General features: G+C 53.4%; 1 protein-coding gene across 1 annotated transcript in view; it reads left to right on the forward strand.

Annotated features, from left to right (window-relative positions):
- The window catches only part of KIRREL3 (kirre like nephrin family adhesion molecule 3), a 361979-nt gene that overhangs the window by 336901 nt on the left and 11242 nt on the right, over positions 1 to 13836 (forward strand). The window contains exons 8-13 of the mRNA XM_056509830.1: positions 1837 to 1985; positions 2309 to 2436; positions 5555 to 5681; positions 11303 to 11403; positions 11476 to 11674; positions 13069 to 13104. Of these exons, the coding sequence (XP_056365805.1) occupies positions 1837 to 1985; positions 2309 to 2436; positions 5555 to 5681; positions 11303 to 11403; positions 11476 to 11674; positions 13069 to 13104 (740 nt within the window). The remainder of the gene's footprint in view (positions 1 to 1836; positions 1986 to 2308; positions 2437 to 5554; positions 5682 to 11302; positions 11404 to 11475; positions 11675 to 13068; positions 13105 to 13836) is intronic.

A 13836-nucleotide genomic window follows, 5' to 3' on the forward strand; every position in this document is an offset into this window, starting at 1 on the left:
ATTGCCATAACCAAGTAGCAACTGGTCAAAATGACACCCCATGACAATGAGGAAGTTGCACTTTTTCTGAGATTCCCATGAGGACAGAAGGCCCAGCTCTGCCTGCAGACAAAGCTGCTGCCCTCCTCCTCCTCCTCCTCCTCCTGCTCCTCCACTGGGAGCAGTGGCAGTGTGCGCTATTCCTTGAGCTTCCCACCCAGAGCTGATCTTTCACCAAAGGCCTTACACAGGAGCTGGTCTCCTGGGCCTGTTCATTTCACAGCTGTGCTTGGCTGCCTTTGGGACACCACTGAAGCAGTGGGGAGCGTGGCAGAGTGACAGGGACAAGCAGAGGGAAGCAGGACACTGCTGGGTGCTCACCTTGAAGGGACAGCTTTCCCCAAATCGTGTGGGGAGCAGCCTCCCCACTCCTCCCTCTCTCCATCTCCCAGTGCCTGCATCTTCTCCAACCCATCCAGCACAGCCCCAAACAGCAAGGCAGAGACTCCTCAGGAAAACCCTCTTCCCTCCAATTTACCTGTCAGTTGTTTGGGGAGGATTATTATATGTTTTTTTTTTTCCCTTCCCCGAAGTGTGGTTGGAGTTTCACAGCGCCTGACAGCATCTCCCGAGTGGCAGGCTGCCAGATGGTGCCCCATTAGGTCACATTTGCTCATTGTTTGGCAAACAGGGCTTAATTCAAGTGCTGAGTTGACAGCTTGTTCTCCAAGACAATTTGCAAGTTGCAGTGTTGCAAATGCCAGCTTGGCTTTTCAGGAAATGTTATTTCAGCTGCCTTAAAGGGGTAAAGTTCTCTTTGACTGGGGAAAAAATAAAAAAAAAGGAAGAAAAGGGCCAAAGTGGAGAGCAGCAGAAAATGCTTTTAGTGGTTTTGATGTGGAAGGACCAGCAGGGTTGTTGGCAAGCATTCAGGGACTGTCATTCCCCATCAAGCAGAGACCCTCCATGTTCCATTCCTCCCATCACTGAGGTCCTTCCCAATCCTAAAAAATGAGGAGTATTCCCAGTGAAAAGGAGTAATAGAATTTTGGTTTCTATTGGAGAGGTTTCTGTGGGGGTACTCTAGTCCCTAAATCCCAGGGAAGGGGACAATGCTGAGAAAAGTTCATGTCCCTTCTGAAGTCAGGGGAGCTCTGGGCGTGCTGCTCCCACCACTGTGGGTGATTAGGTTGAGAGGGTTTAGAATTTGGTTGTATTTAGGAATGTGGATTTTTTAAAAGTTTATGGTATTTAGGAAAGTTTGTGGGGTTTTGTTGTTGGTTGATGGAGATATTGTTGTGATTTTGTTGATGATATTAGTGGGAATTTGATGTTGTTTGTTTTGTTATTTTATTTTTAGGAATTGGATTTTTGGGTAGGTTTTTCGATTTTTTTATGGTAAAATTAGTTTTTAGGAGAATTTGGATGATTTTTTAAATTTTTTTTGTGGTTTTTTATAGCATGATATTTTTGATGTATTGTAAATGTTTTGGAGTTTTGGTTGGTTTTTTTTCAGTGTAGTTTGAATTAGTTTATGGCAGATGGTGGGGTTGTGTTTTTATTTTTGGGGTAGTTGGCTTTAGGTGTATTGTATGGGTTTTTAGGTGAAAGTAAACAGAATTTTGGTTTCTCTTGGAAAGGTTTCTGTAGGGGTACATGTACACATCTCTCTGATGGCTCCTCTCCAAAACCTGTAGTCCCTAAATTCCTGGGGAAGGGGATGATGCTGAGAACAAATTCATGTCCCTTCTGAAGTCAGGAGCACTCTGGGTGTGCTGCCCCCAGCACTGACAGCTACACATGGAGATGGCAAGAGGCAAAAACAGCACCACAGTGATGCTCTGCTTCCTTCAACAGGTGGGCAAAAAAAGGCCAGGTTATAAAGGAAGCCTCAGGTGACTTCTATGAGACCATCGTGGACCACACGTTCTTCTTCGAGCCCGTCTCCTGCGAGGTCACCAACGCCCTGGGCAGCACAAACATCAGCAGGACTGTGGATGTCTACTGTGAGTAACTTCAGTCTGTGGATGTCTCTGTCAGTCCCTGTCTCTGCTGGCTTGAGTGCAGCTTCCAGGCTCTGCAGAGCTGCTGGAAATCAGCAGGGAGCAGACACAGCTCAGCCTGGCTTGCCCAGGGTGGCAGGACTTGCAGCTCACACTTTGTAGATGCTCTGGTGGTTGGAGCTGTGATTTCCTTGCCTGCTCATGGGGTGGGCACTGGGCAGCTGGTCCCTCTGGAGTTCTTTATTTGGGGCCCATCAAGATCTCCCTGACCTGTTAGGTTTGAGGGTTTCTGGCTCACTGGCAGTAACTCCAGTTTCCCCTCACAGTTGGGCCCAGGATGGCGACAGAACCACAGTCCCTGCTGGTTGACCTGGGCTCAGATGCCGTGTTCAACTGTGCCTGGACTGGGAACCCCTCCCTCACCATCGTCTGGATGAAGCGAGGCTCGGGCGTGGTAAGGACATCTGCAGGCAGGGCCAGGGCCAGGGCAGGGGCTGCAGGAGCTGCCCATGGAGCAGAACCCCTGGTCTGGGAGCTCCTGGCTGGATGAACGCTGGCACCTCCAAATGCAGAGGGGTCCTGAGAGTGGGGGGATTGATTTCCATGGTGATGGACAGAAGGGTTGAACCAGAGCATGTCACTGGTGAGGAGCAGTTCTGCAATTCACCTGCAAGTGGTTCCTTCTGGGATGGAACTATATGGCATAGTCCTATATGGGATAGTCCTTCCTGGGATGGTCCTATATGGGATAGTCCTTCCTGGGATGGTCTTCAATGGATGGTCCTTTCTGGGATAGATCTTCCTGGGGTGGTCCTATATGGGATAGTCCTTTCTGGGATGGTTCTTCGTGGGATGGTCTTCCATGGATGGTCTTTTCTGAGATAGATCTTCATGGGATGGTCCTGTGTGGGATGGTTCTTCCTGGGATGGTCATTTCTGGGATAGACCTTCCTGGGATGGTCCTTCCTGCCCCCCAGGCCTGGGATCTCACACCCCTGGGATCTCACACCTCTGGGGTCTCACATCCCTGGGATCTCACATCCCTGGGATCTCACACCCCTGGGATCTCACACCCCTGGGATCTCACATCCCTGGGATCCCACACCCCTGGGATCTCACATCCCTGGGATCTCACACCCCTGGGATCTCACATCCCTGGGATCTCACACCCCTGGGATCTCACATCCCTGGGATCCCACACCCCTGGGATCTCACACCCCTGGGATCCCACACCCCTGGGATCTCACATGTTCACCCCAGCACTCCCCACTGGAGCTTGCTCCAGGGAGGAACTTGGATCTGTCCCAGCAGATTTCTCCACGTCTCTTTTGTACTGAAAATCCTAAGGAGCTTTGCCAATTGTAATCACAGCTCAGTCAGCCCTGGAGGCAGGAGATGCTCTGATCCCTCTTTACAGACAGGAGGGCTGAGCAAAGCCACAGGAAGAAGCTAAAGGAGGGCTGAGATGTGAAACTCATTCAGAAGCACACTCAGGTTTGGGTTTGAAAAGCATCTCCCAGCTTCACCTGGGCATATCTGTGGATGAGGAAATGCTGCTGTTCCAGCTCAAGGCTGTGGTGAAGAGCTGGAGCCCCACAGAGAGGCTGAGTCCTCTCCTCCTCTGGGGACACTGAGGCATTAACTGGGGTGTTTTTCCAAACCTTGGTGAAGGCCATCTCCTGGGAAGAAGTTACAGACTTGGGAGAGCTGATGGCCTGAATCCCAAGGGAATCCCAGTGGGCAGTAATTGCTGGGTGGTTTCCCACCCCAGCTGCTGTGGCTGTTTCTGTGTCTCTGGGTTCTCACTGTAGGCTCTCACACACACACAGTTCCACTGTCTCCAGGTGGCTGCAGGAGCTGGGAACAAGGGCTGCCCCACCCTCCTGCTCCAGCCCCAGCCCCCCATCAGGGCTTGCCCCCAACTACAAAAAGGGACATGGAGCTGCTGGAGCAAATCCAGAGGAGGCCATGGACATGCTCCAGGGCTGGAGTCCCTCTGTCCTGGAGCCAAGCTGGGAGGGCTGGGAGTGTTCATCTGGAGAAGGAAAGGCTCCAGAGACACCTGAGAGCATCTTGCAGGACCTAAAGGGACTCCAGGAGATCTGGAGAGGGACTGGGGACAAGGGATGGAGGGACAGGACACAGGGAATGGCTCCCACTGCCAGAGGGCAGGGAGGGATGGGATACTGGGAGAAATTCTTCTCTGTGAGAGTGGTGAGGCCCTGGCACAGGGTGCCCAGAGAAGCTGTGGCTGCCCCTGGATCCCTGGAAGTGCCCAAGGCCAGGCTGGATGGGGCTACCCTGGGATAGGGGAAAGCATCCCTGCTCCTGGCAGGAGATTGGAATGATATGTGTTCAAGATCCCAACCAAACAATTCCATGACTCTGTGGCCTCAGGACAGACCCTCCAGCTGGTGTAACCCAGCAGAGATGGTTGTGCTGGCCACCAGTGCCACCTCCACCTTCCCAGAGGGGTGCTGGCAGAGGATGCTGCTCTGTGAAGCCAGCAGCACCCAGCCATCCCAGTGGGATCACAGCTGCTTCTGCCCCAGCCCCTCCATTTTTAGAGCCAGGTTGAAATCTCTCAAGACTGCCTTCTTTTCTCCTTTTTTCACAAAAAGGAGCCAAGTCAGAGACCAAGAGAGGTTGAGGCCAAGCAAACACAGGTGTTTTCATGGCTAACTCTGCAATAGATGCTAACACAGTGGGTTTAAAAGGGATCTGACCCTCTTGTGCCTCTGCCTCGTGCCAGGTTAGGGCTGACCCCCACCTTGATCCACATCCAACCACTGCATCAACTCTAATTCCTGGAGCTGAGGGGGCAGCAAGCAGCAGAGCCAGAGGTTCACCCAGCAGTGGTGCTGAGGAGGAGGAGAGATGATGGACCTGCTGTCCCTGGGGAACAAAGCCAAGGGCAGCTGGAGGAGTTTGCTCCCAGACATTGCTCCAGAAACCACTCTCTGTTTGAAATCTGCCGTGTGTTTTTCAAATCCAGCAGTGCTGGTTCTGCTGACAGCCTCACCCAGATACCCAGGTTTAATAAAGCTGCTCATGGCACAGCGAGGCAGGGGAGCAGCAGGGCTGACAGCCAGTCCATAGCAGGGGGCTGGCCAAAGCCAGCTGAGATTTCCTTGGGTATCCAGGCCACATTCAAGGTGTCTGCCACCTCTGCCACCACTTCTGGGCTTCAGATCCCTGAGTCAATCCCAGCAGCCTCCCCTGTGCCTGTGAATGTGGAGGTGCAAGTGTGGAGTGTGGTTCTCTCTAAGGTTTTTCTGCCTGTGCCACTGCAGCCACCTAAATTTTTCTCTTGTATCTTGAACTTCTTGCAAAACTGGAGTTTGTAAAAATTCAAATAAATAGGAGCAGGATTTCTAATTTCACCCCCAAAAAACCTGTGGTGTTTCTTTATTCTCTGGTCAGCAGCAATAAGTGATATTTCCATGCAATGCCAGACTTTGGGCTCATCCACTTGGCTTTCCCAAGGATGCTCAGGAGCTGGTGACACAGCTCTTCAAACTCACGCCATTTGTTTTGTCTGTAATCTCTCATGGCCCACTCCTCTCTTTCAGGTGCTGAGCAATGAGAACAAGCTGATCCTGAAGTCAGTCCGCCAGGAAGACGCCGGGAAATACGTGTGCAGGGCGGTGGTGCCGCGGGTGGGCGCGGGGGAGCGGGAGGTGACGCTCACCGTCAACGGTACCTCCTGCTCCCCTCTGCCCTTTCATCCCCTCCTGCTCCCCTCTGCCCTCCTCCCTCCTGCTCCCCTCTGCCCTCCTCCCTCCTGCTCCCCTCTGCCCTTCATCCCTCCTGCTCCCTTCTGCCCTCCTCCCTCCTGCTCCCCTCTGCCCTTCATCCCTCCTGCTCCCTTCTGCCCTCCATTCCCTCCTGCTCCCCTCTGCCCTTCCTCCTCCTGCTCCCCTCTGCCCTCCTCCATCCTGCTCCCCTCTGCCCTTCATCCCCTCCTGCTCCACTCTGCCCTCCTCCCTCCTGCTTCCCTTCTGCCACTGACTCCATCCTGCTTCCCTTCTGCCCTTCCTCTCCTCCTGCTTCCCTTCTGCCCTTCATTCTGTCCAGCTACCCTTCTGACTTTCATCCTCTTCTGCTTCCCTTCCACCATTCATTTCCTTCTCCATTCCTTCTGCCATTCCCTCCTGCTTCCCTTCTGCCTTTTATCCTCTTCTACTTCCCTTCTGCCATTGACTCCCTCCTACTTCCCTTCCACCATCCATTCTCTCCTTCTTCCCTTCTGCCTTTCATTCTGTCCTGCTTCCCTTCCACCATCCATTCCCTCCTTCTTCCCTTCCACCATTCATCCCCTCCTGCTTCCCTTCCACCATTCCTTTCTGCTTCCCTTCCACCATTCATTCCCTCCTTCTTCCCTTCCACCATTCATTCCCTCCTGCTTCCCTACCACCATCTCCTTCCTGTCTTGATCCTCCAGCTTTGACAGCTCCTGTTCCCAAATTATACCCTCAGCTACTTTCTTTTGGAGCAAATCCCATCCCCAGTTGGGTTAGGGATTCAGGTAATTGGAGTAAAGTGGATTTTGCATTATTTTGCCTGGAAATGCACAAGGAAAAAAAAATCAACATTTGTTCAGCCTTGCACAGTTCCTTATTATCAACAGGGGTTTATTGAGTAGTTGGGAGCTGGCAGCTTTAAATCTTTAATAGATTAATCTTGCAAAACCCTCACAAGGTCAGAGAGTGGTGTTGTCTCTGTTGTACACCTGGAGAGCTGGGAATTGAGTCTGGATCCAAGACCAGCAGCCTAATCACTCTCTCCAAGCCACATGAGATTACCTGTGAGGATTCCTGTGAGGATACTTGTGAACATTCCTGCCAGGATTCCTGTCAGCATTTCTGTCAGGGTTCCTGTCAGGATACCTCCATGGCTGCTTGGGGCTCATCCAGCACTGTGCCCTGGACTCACACCCAGAGCTCTGGAGTTTAATGATGCCCTGGCCAGGACCTTCCAGCAGCTGGTAACAGATTTCAGCAAAAATATGGCAGGGAAAGAGCCAGGCAGGCTGCAAGTGGTGGAAGCAGAGGATGAGCTTTGCATTGTCTCTCACCTGCATGACAAACTGGCAGGTTTCACTCCCCACTCACTGTCACAAGGGAAGAACATAAGCAGGAGGGAGCTCAGGCAAGCACTGATTTCAAACGCAGATAATGGAGATGGTGGATGCCCCAGTTCCCTGGAAACATTCAAGGACAGGCTGGACAGGGCTCTCAGCCCTGATCTAGCTGAAGATTTTCCTGTCCCTGGATGACCCTTAAATGTCACTTCCCACCCAAACTATTCCACATTTCTAAAATCCTAGAAAAGGAAGCCAAGGGCAACACAGCAGGGACTGAAAACCAACCACTCCCTCGACTTGGACTCAGCTCCTCGGCGCCTTCAGCCTCCTTCCCCAGCAGCTGCTGGGTTTTAATTACAATTAAATGAGCTCATGGAAAACAAAGCAACAAATTAGCACAAAGAACATGCTCCTTCCCTGACACCTAGGAGGCACAGGGATGCCCTGAGAGCAGAGCAGAGCTCCCCACAGGCTCGGAGCATTTGGAGCGTGCAGCACTGACTGGAAAAGCTGCTCTCCAACAATCCTTTTTGTTTTTTTTTTTTTAACTCCCGGCTTATGCCTTGGGAAACTGATGGGGAGCAAATGAAATCCATGCATGGGGTTCACTGCTCAGCCTCGAGCATCTCCCAGGATCTGACTGCCTGCATGTCCCATCCCATGGGATGTGCTGCCAGGGGCTTGGTGACAATGCTGGGACATGTCACTGCAGGTGTTGGACCAAGGGAGAACCCCACACCTCCAGGTCAGGATGGTCTTGTGGCCCTCCAAGTGAGGAGAACCAAGCCCCTCAGCAGAATTCCAACATCCACCAAGAATTGGGCTAGGCAGCCTGTCCTGCAGTGCAGCAGCCTTGCTGTCACACAGCACAGTGCAGTGTGTCTGATCCAGCTAATGAATTCTGCTGGAAGCCTGTTCTGATGGAATTCAAGGAGGAAGTTGAATGCCTCAAAGTGATTTTAAATCCAGAGGGTGATACAATTGTCGTGGTATCACCAGATGTGACAGAGTCACAGAAAAATCAGGCATTGGGAAGTTGTGTTCTGGGCTGGCTGCACTGCCCCTGATCAGTGGACTCTTGGGGGGGCTGATCCTTCCCACTGAGCACAGAGATCCCAACTGAGGGATCACCCAACCCACTCTGAGCCTGTGGTCCCACCAGCCCATCCACTCCTAAAACTGTCCAAAATCACAGCAGGGTGATGCTGAGGTGGGAGAGCATCCTGCCCTTCCCGCCCAGCCTCACCAGACAGGGCTGTGGTTGCAGAGCAGCCCAGTCCTGTGCCACAGCCAAGGCCACCAGCCTGCAAGGAAGCAGATAGGATTCAGAGTCTGGTGAGTGGGAAGGAGGATTATGCAAAGCAGCAGCATTTGGCAGGGCCAGAGCAGCAGAGGCTCGAGGGAAGGGAGGAACTTGGTGCCATCATAAATCAGCAGCAGCTGCATTTACAGCCAAAGCCTCTCCATGCTCTTGACTGCACCCAGCCTGGTCACAGCTCCCACCCCAGCAGGAGCCCCCCAAGGTCACCTTCAGCAGTCCCATCTGCCACTGCACGTCCGGGGCTGCTGAGCAGGGACCACCACCCCTGCCCACCTTGTTCTGCAAGAGAAGTTTGTTGGAAAGGCTGGACAGCTCCAGGTGACTAATTCAGGAGGTAATTGGCCTGGGATTCACCCCAACAAAGAAGTGAGGCCTGCTGAGGGCTGGGAGCAGGGCAGGGACCACCCATCCCACTTGGTCAGGAGCACAGCATGGTGTCAGGGAGTGATCAAGGCCAGGTGGGAGCAACCTGGTCTGGTGGGAGGTGTCTCTGCCCATGGTAGGGGATATGGAATGAGATGGATTTTAAAGTCTTTTCCAACCCAAATCATTCTGTGATGTTCCTTTGCAATACTAGAATCAGCCAGCCCAGGACTTCTGCAGGAAGCGAGGAGTTAAACAAAACTCTCCTGCCAAATCATTTTGAGTGCTTGGGAGAGAGGTTGAGATGGACTCGAGCAGACTGGAGAAGCCAAGGCCATCCCATCCTTTCATTCCTGAAGGCTCCCACCTCAGACTTCTCTTTTGTGTGAGCCGCCAGGACCGCACAAATAAATTGGCACTGAGGTGCTAAAAATAACCTCCACCAATAGCTCCATCATTTATATCCATAGCAACATTGCTTAGAGCCTTTTCCCTGCCTGTGGGCTGTCTCACACTCAGAGCTGAATGCCAAGCTGGAGATTGGCAGCTTTCATAAGGAGCCAGAGCCTGGTGGAGAATCAAACACCGGCCCTGAATGCGAAGAGGCTGCAACTTCATGCTATTATTTCTGGGCATGTTCATCTCCCAAATAGTCTTTAGTCATCCACTATTATCATGATGATAAGCCTTCCACTCTGAACTCCTGAAGCAATAATAAAAGCCAAAGCCACTGGCATTTGTGCCATTTAAAATCCACTCGCCTTGGGGAAAATGATCCTTTTAATGATTATTAAGCCATTTTTCTCTAGCGTCACCCAGTCTTGGAGCACTTCCAGAATTTATAAGTAACACACAGCCATCAAAATGGAAAAGAGATGGTTCTTTTTATTACTGTTTAGGCCTGGCCTGCAGATCCCATCACTGCTCTTGCCTGTGCTGGCTTTGGAACCATCAGGTGGGCAGGAGCATCAATGCCCACAGGAGGCTCCTCAGGCAAAGCACAGTCACCTCCACTGAGACCCCTCAGAGAGCTGAGCTTCCAGCAATGGATAAACAGAACTCACACCTTGGGATCGTGCCTAGAACAACATCTCAAGCATTTAGAGAGAAAAACACAACAAAGTGTCTTTTTTTTTTTTTTTTTTTTTTTCCTTCTTCGATCAGAAAGGGCACAACATTTTCCAGTGCCGTACTGCAATGCCCATTACAGCAAAACAAGTCCTGACCTTCACGCCCAGCTCCTGCTATTCCTGATGCTGGTGGCGGCTCCCTTCCAGCAGTAATTTCCTGAGCTGCCAGAACCCTGGTCACTGGTCAGTGAATTGTGCTCCAATGAGCTTGTTTTCCATCCATCTCCCCTTGGAACAGTGTGAGGATGCAGGGGCAGGGCTGTGCCTCAGTGGGAAGTGTGTGGGCAGTGTGCAAGTTTGGTGCAGGAAGGGGTTACTGGGACAGTTCCTAAAGGCAGCTGCATGTACAAATGCCCAAGAGTGAAGGATTTAGCATTTGGGTACATTTTTATGCATTCTTTAAATTTATAAATGGGTGATTTGGATGAGAATCAGGCAGGAATACGCAGGCAAATCTTCCTTCCCACTTTACTCCAAATCCCTGAGATTTTTTTATTTTTTTTTAAGGAACACGTCAGGTGCAGGGCAGGGAGGTGGGGAAAATGGGAAAAAAGGCTGTATTAGTGATAAACCCAGTGATGTACTCCAAACCAGGCATTACAGCCCCGAGTGAGCACCCAAAGTTCCAGAGCTGGAGCAGGGGAGCTCTGACAGTCCCTGCACCCCTCTCTCCCTGCCCTGCAGCCCAGTTGTTGCTGTTATCTTCTCTGCCAGCAGCAAGCCACTCATGGAAATGCAAATCTGCTTTAATTAAGGAGGTTAATAAACAGCAATTAGGATCCCAGCTCTTGTGCTGCTCCCCTGGGGTGATCAGGGCTGTTAGAACAGTGAGGGACATGCAGATGTCACCAAGCCATGCTCTCCTCTGCCACCCCTTTTCTCCCAGCCACAGGATGTTCACCAAGGCAGGGCAAGGGCATTGCCCAGCCCAGGCTGCTTCAGGAAGAGCCTTTCCTCCCCTTTCTCCTGGGCTCCTTTCATGATCCACATGGCACAGGAGAGCCCAGCTGATGGGTGTCCAGGATTTCCAGCAGAAACTTCACCACATCTTCCTTAATGCCCTCAAGAGCAATTAGTCTAATGGTTTCTTAATGAATCTGGGAGGACACAGAAGAGGAACACCAGGTGGGAAGGGATCCTGCTTTGCTTCTGCAGCAAGCAGCCCTTCTCAGAGGCCAGGAGATGGGGGCAGCATCCTTTCCACCAGGGATGGGGGTACAGAGATCAGGGACTCTGGTGCTCTGTGGGGGCTTTGCAAAAACCCAGCAGAGCCCAAAGCCACCACTCAGTGTTCTCCACCCCAGGAGGTGATGGGGCTGTTTCTCCACCCTGGTGGAACCCGATATGCACCTGGGGCTGCCCCAACACCCCCATCCCCAGCAGTCCCGCGGGGTGCCAGCAGCCTCTCCTGTCCCCGCAGGGCCGCCCATTATCTCCAGCACGCAGACCCAGCACGCCCTGCACGGCCAGAAGGGGCAGATCAAGTGTTTCATCCGCAGCACTCCCCCGCCAGACCGCATTGTGAGTATCCCCCGGGCGGGCGCGGCTGGAGCCCCTCGGGGTGCCCGGGCTCACCCCGCTCTCCCTCGGCAGGCTTGGTCCTGGAAGGAGAACGTCCTGGAGTCCGGCACCTCCGGGCGCTACACGGTGGAGACGGTGAGCACGGACGAGGGGGTGATCTCCACGCTGACCATCAGCAACATTGTCCGGGCTGATTTCCAAACCATCTACAACTGCACCGCCTGGAACAGCTTCGGCTCCGACACCGAGATCATCCGGCTCAAGGAGCAAGGTGGGCACTGCAGTGGGGATTGGCACCTGGCTGGGCTGTGAGAGCGGGGACCTGCTGCAGGAGCTGCTCTTGGGATGCCAAAGAGGAGATTAGGAAGCACGGTGACAGGACTGCAGCTGTGCTAGATGTAGGATTGCACCCTTATGGTAAAGGGGCAGGAGCAGGGACAAGCCCCGTGAAGTCTCTGCTTGATAAGATATTCCCGATTTTACCTGTCCTGCTAAAGCTGGAGGGCACGGGCTGATCCTGCACCCCTTACTTGGACCCACAGTCCAAGGTGATATCACTGCCCCAGGCTGGAGGATCATTTACAGCTCTGGGGAAACAGGAGGGGCTGCTCCCAGCAGACCCCTCTGCTCCACGGGGATGGCAGTGAGCAGGAGGAAGGTGTTTGGACTGGTGGCCACTCTGCATCCCGGCCACCAGCCACGGTTCCAGCATGTCCTGCAGGGCTGGGCTCACACACCCAGCAATTCCCAGGGGATGGCCAGGGAAATTCTGCTCTCGGGGCTGTCCACAGCTGCGGAGGAGATGGCTTGTGTGAGGAATGCTTAGCTCCTGGAGGAACTCCAGTTCTCCTCTATTTTATTAAATGCCAGGGCAGGCAGGTGGATTGTTCTCATTAAGCCGTGATTTATAGGCAAGGCTGGCGTCCAGATTAAATCAGAGCTAAATGAACCCCTTAAAATTAGCCTTGGGCTTCTTCCAATGCAAACAGAGCCAGTGGTTTTTCCAGGTCGTCTGCCAGTCAGCAGGAGCACTCGGCAGAGCCTGGGTCCCAGCGGAGGGTGGCCGGGCAGCAGAGCTCAGATCCAGGGTCCCTGCAGGCCAGGAGAGGGGACAGCCCTGCCTGGGCCATGGGGACAGAGGGGGGACAGCCCTGCCCAGGCCAGGGGGACACTGCAGGGTGGCACAGGGGACAGCCCTGCCCAGGCCAGGGTGGCTCAGGGGACAGCTCTGCCCAGGCCATGGGGACAGAGGGGACAGCCCTGCCCAGGCCAGGGTGGCTCAGAAGACAGCCCTGCCTTGATCAGGGTGGCTCAGGGGACAGCCCTGCACAGGCCCGGGGGACACTGCAGGGTGACAGAGGGGACAGCCCTGCCCAGGCCATGGGGACAGAGGGGACAGCCCTGCCCAGGCCATGGGGACACTGCAGGGTGGCACAGGGCACAGCCCTGCCCAGGCCATGGGGACAGAGGGGACAGCCCTGCACAGGCCAGGGTGGCTCAGGGGACAGCCCTTCCTAGGCCACGGGGACACTGCAGGGTGGCACAGGGGACAGCCCTGCCCAGGCCAGGGGGACAGGGCCATCCCCTTCATGGGGAGCAGAGCGAGCACAGGGCTGGGCTCATGGGCTGTGCAAGGCTGTGGACACTTGCTTTATTTTCAAACAGGTACGGAAATGAAATCAGGAGCTGGTATTCAAGCAGGTATGGAAATCATGAATGTGAATTGTCCCCAGCCATTACCACACCTGAGGGCCCTGGAGGACTCCTCCTGGCCCAGCAGCTTTCCATAGGGCAGGCAGGGCAGGAAGGGGCGTAGGGAAAAGCTGCAGGGCAGTGACTGGGCAGGACTGGGATGCTGGAGTGCTCCAGTCCCCTGTGCCACTGACCCACTCTGGAAACCAGCACTTTCTGTGCCCCAGCTCCCCAGTCACTGGGAGGGGAATGCTGTTACTCAGCCATGTTTAAAATGTTGTGCAAGTCCCACAGAGTGCTACTTTGGGACAAAAACAAAAAGGGAAAAGTACATGTTGTCAGGGTCATTTGCAGACATCAGCACAGTTTATCTGGTCATCCCAGACAGGGTTATCCCTCTTTTGGTTCACAAGGTCCTACAGAGTGTTTAGAAAGAGAAGAAATGAGGACCTAGAGATGCCTGCAGCTTTAGGGGAGAGGGTCTCTGGGCTGTAGCTTTTTCATCCCAGCCAGGGAAGGCTATTTGTGGTACCCACAGCTGTGTCCTACAGTGTGAGTGCTGCCCAACACTCACTGTAAAGCCAGAGCTGTGCCTGGAGGAACTGGAGACAGAGCAGGGAGATAAAAGGCTTTGGGGCTGCAAACCTGACCCTCTCACCATCAATGTGATTTTCCATTCTGCCCTCCCCACACCTCACAAGCTGCTGCCAGGGCCTGCATAGATAAATCAGCTTTGCAGGC

This window comes from Oenanthe melanoleuca, chromosome 24, assembly GCF_029582105.1.
Source record: "Oenanthe melanoleuca isolate GR-GAL-2019-014 chromosome 24, OMel1.0, whole genome shotgun sequence".
Classification (NCBI taxonomy): domain Eukaryota; kingdom Metazoa; phylum Chordata; class Aves; order Passeriformes; family Muscicapidae; genus Oenanthe; species Oenanthe melanoleuca.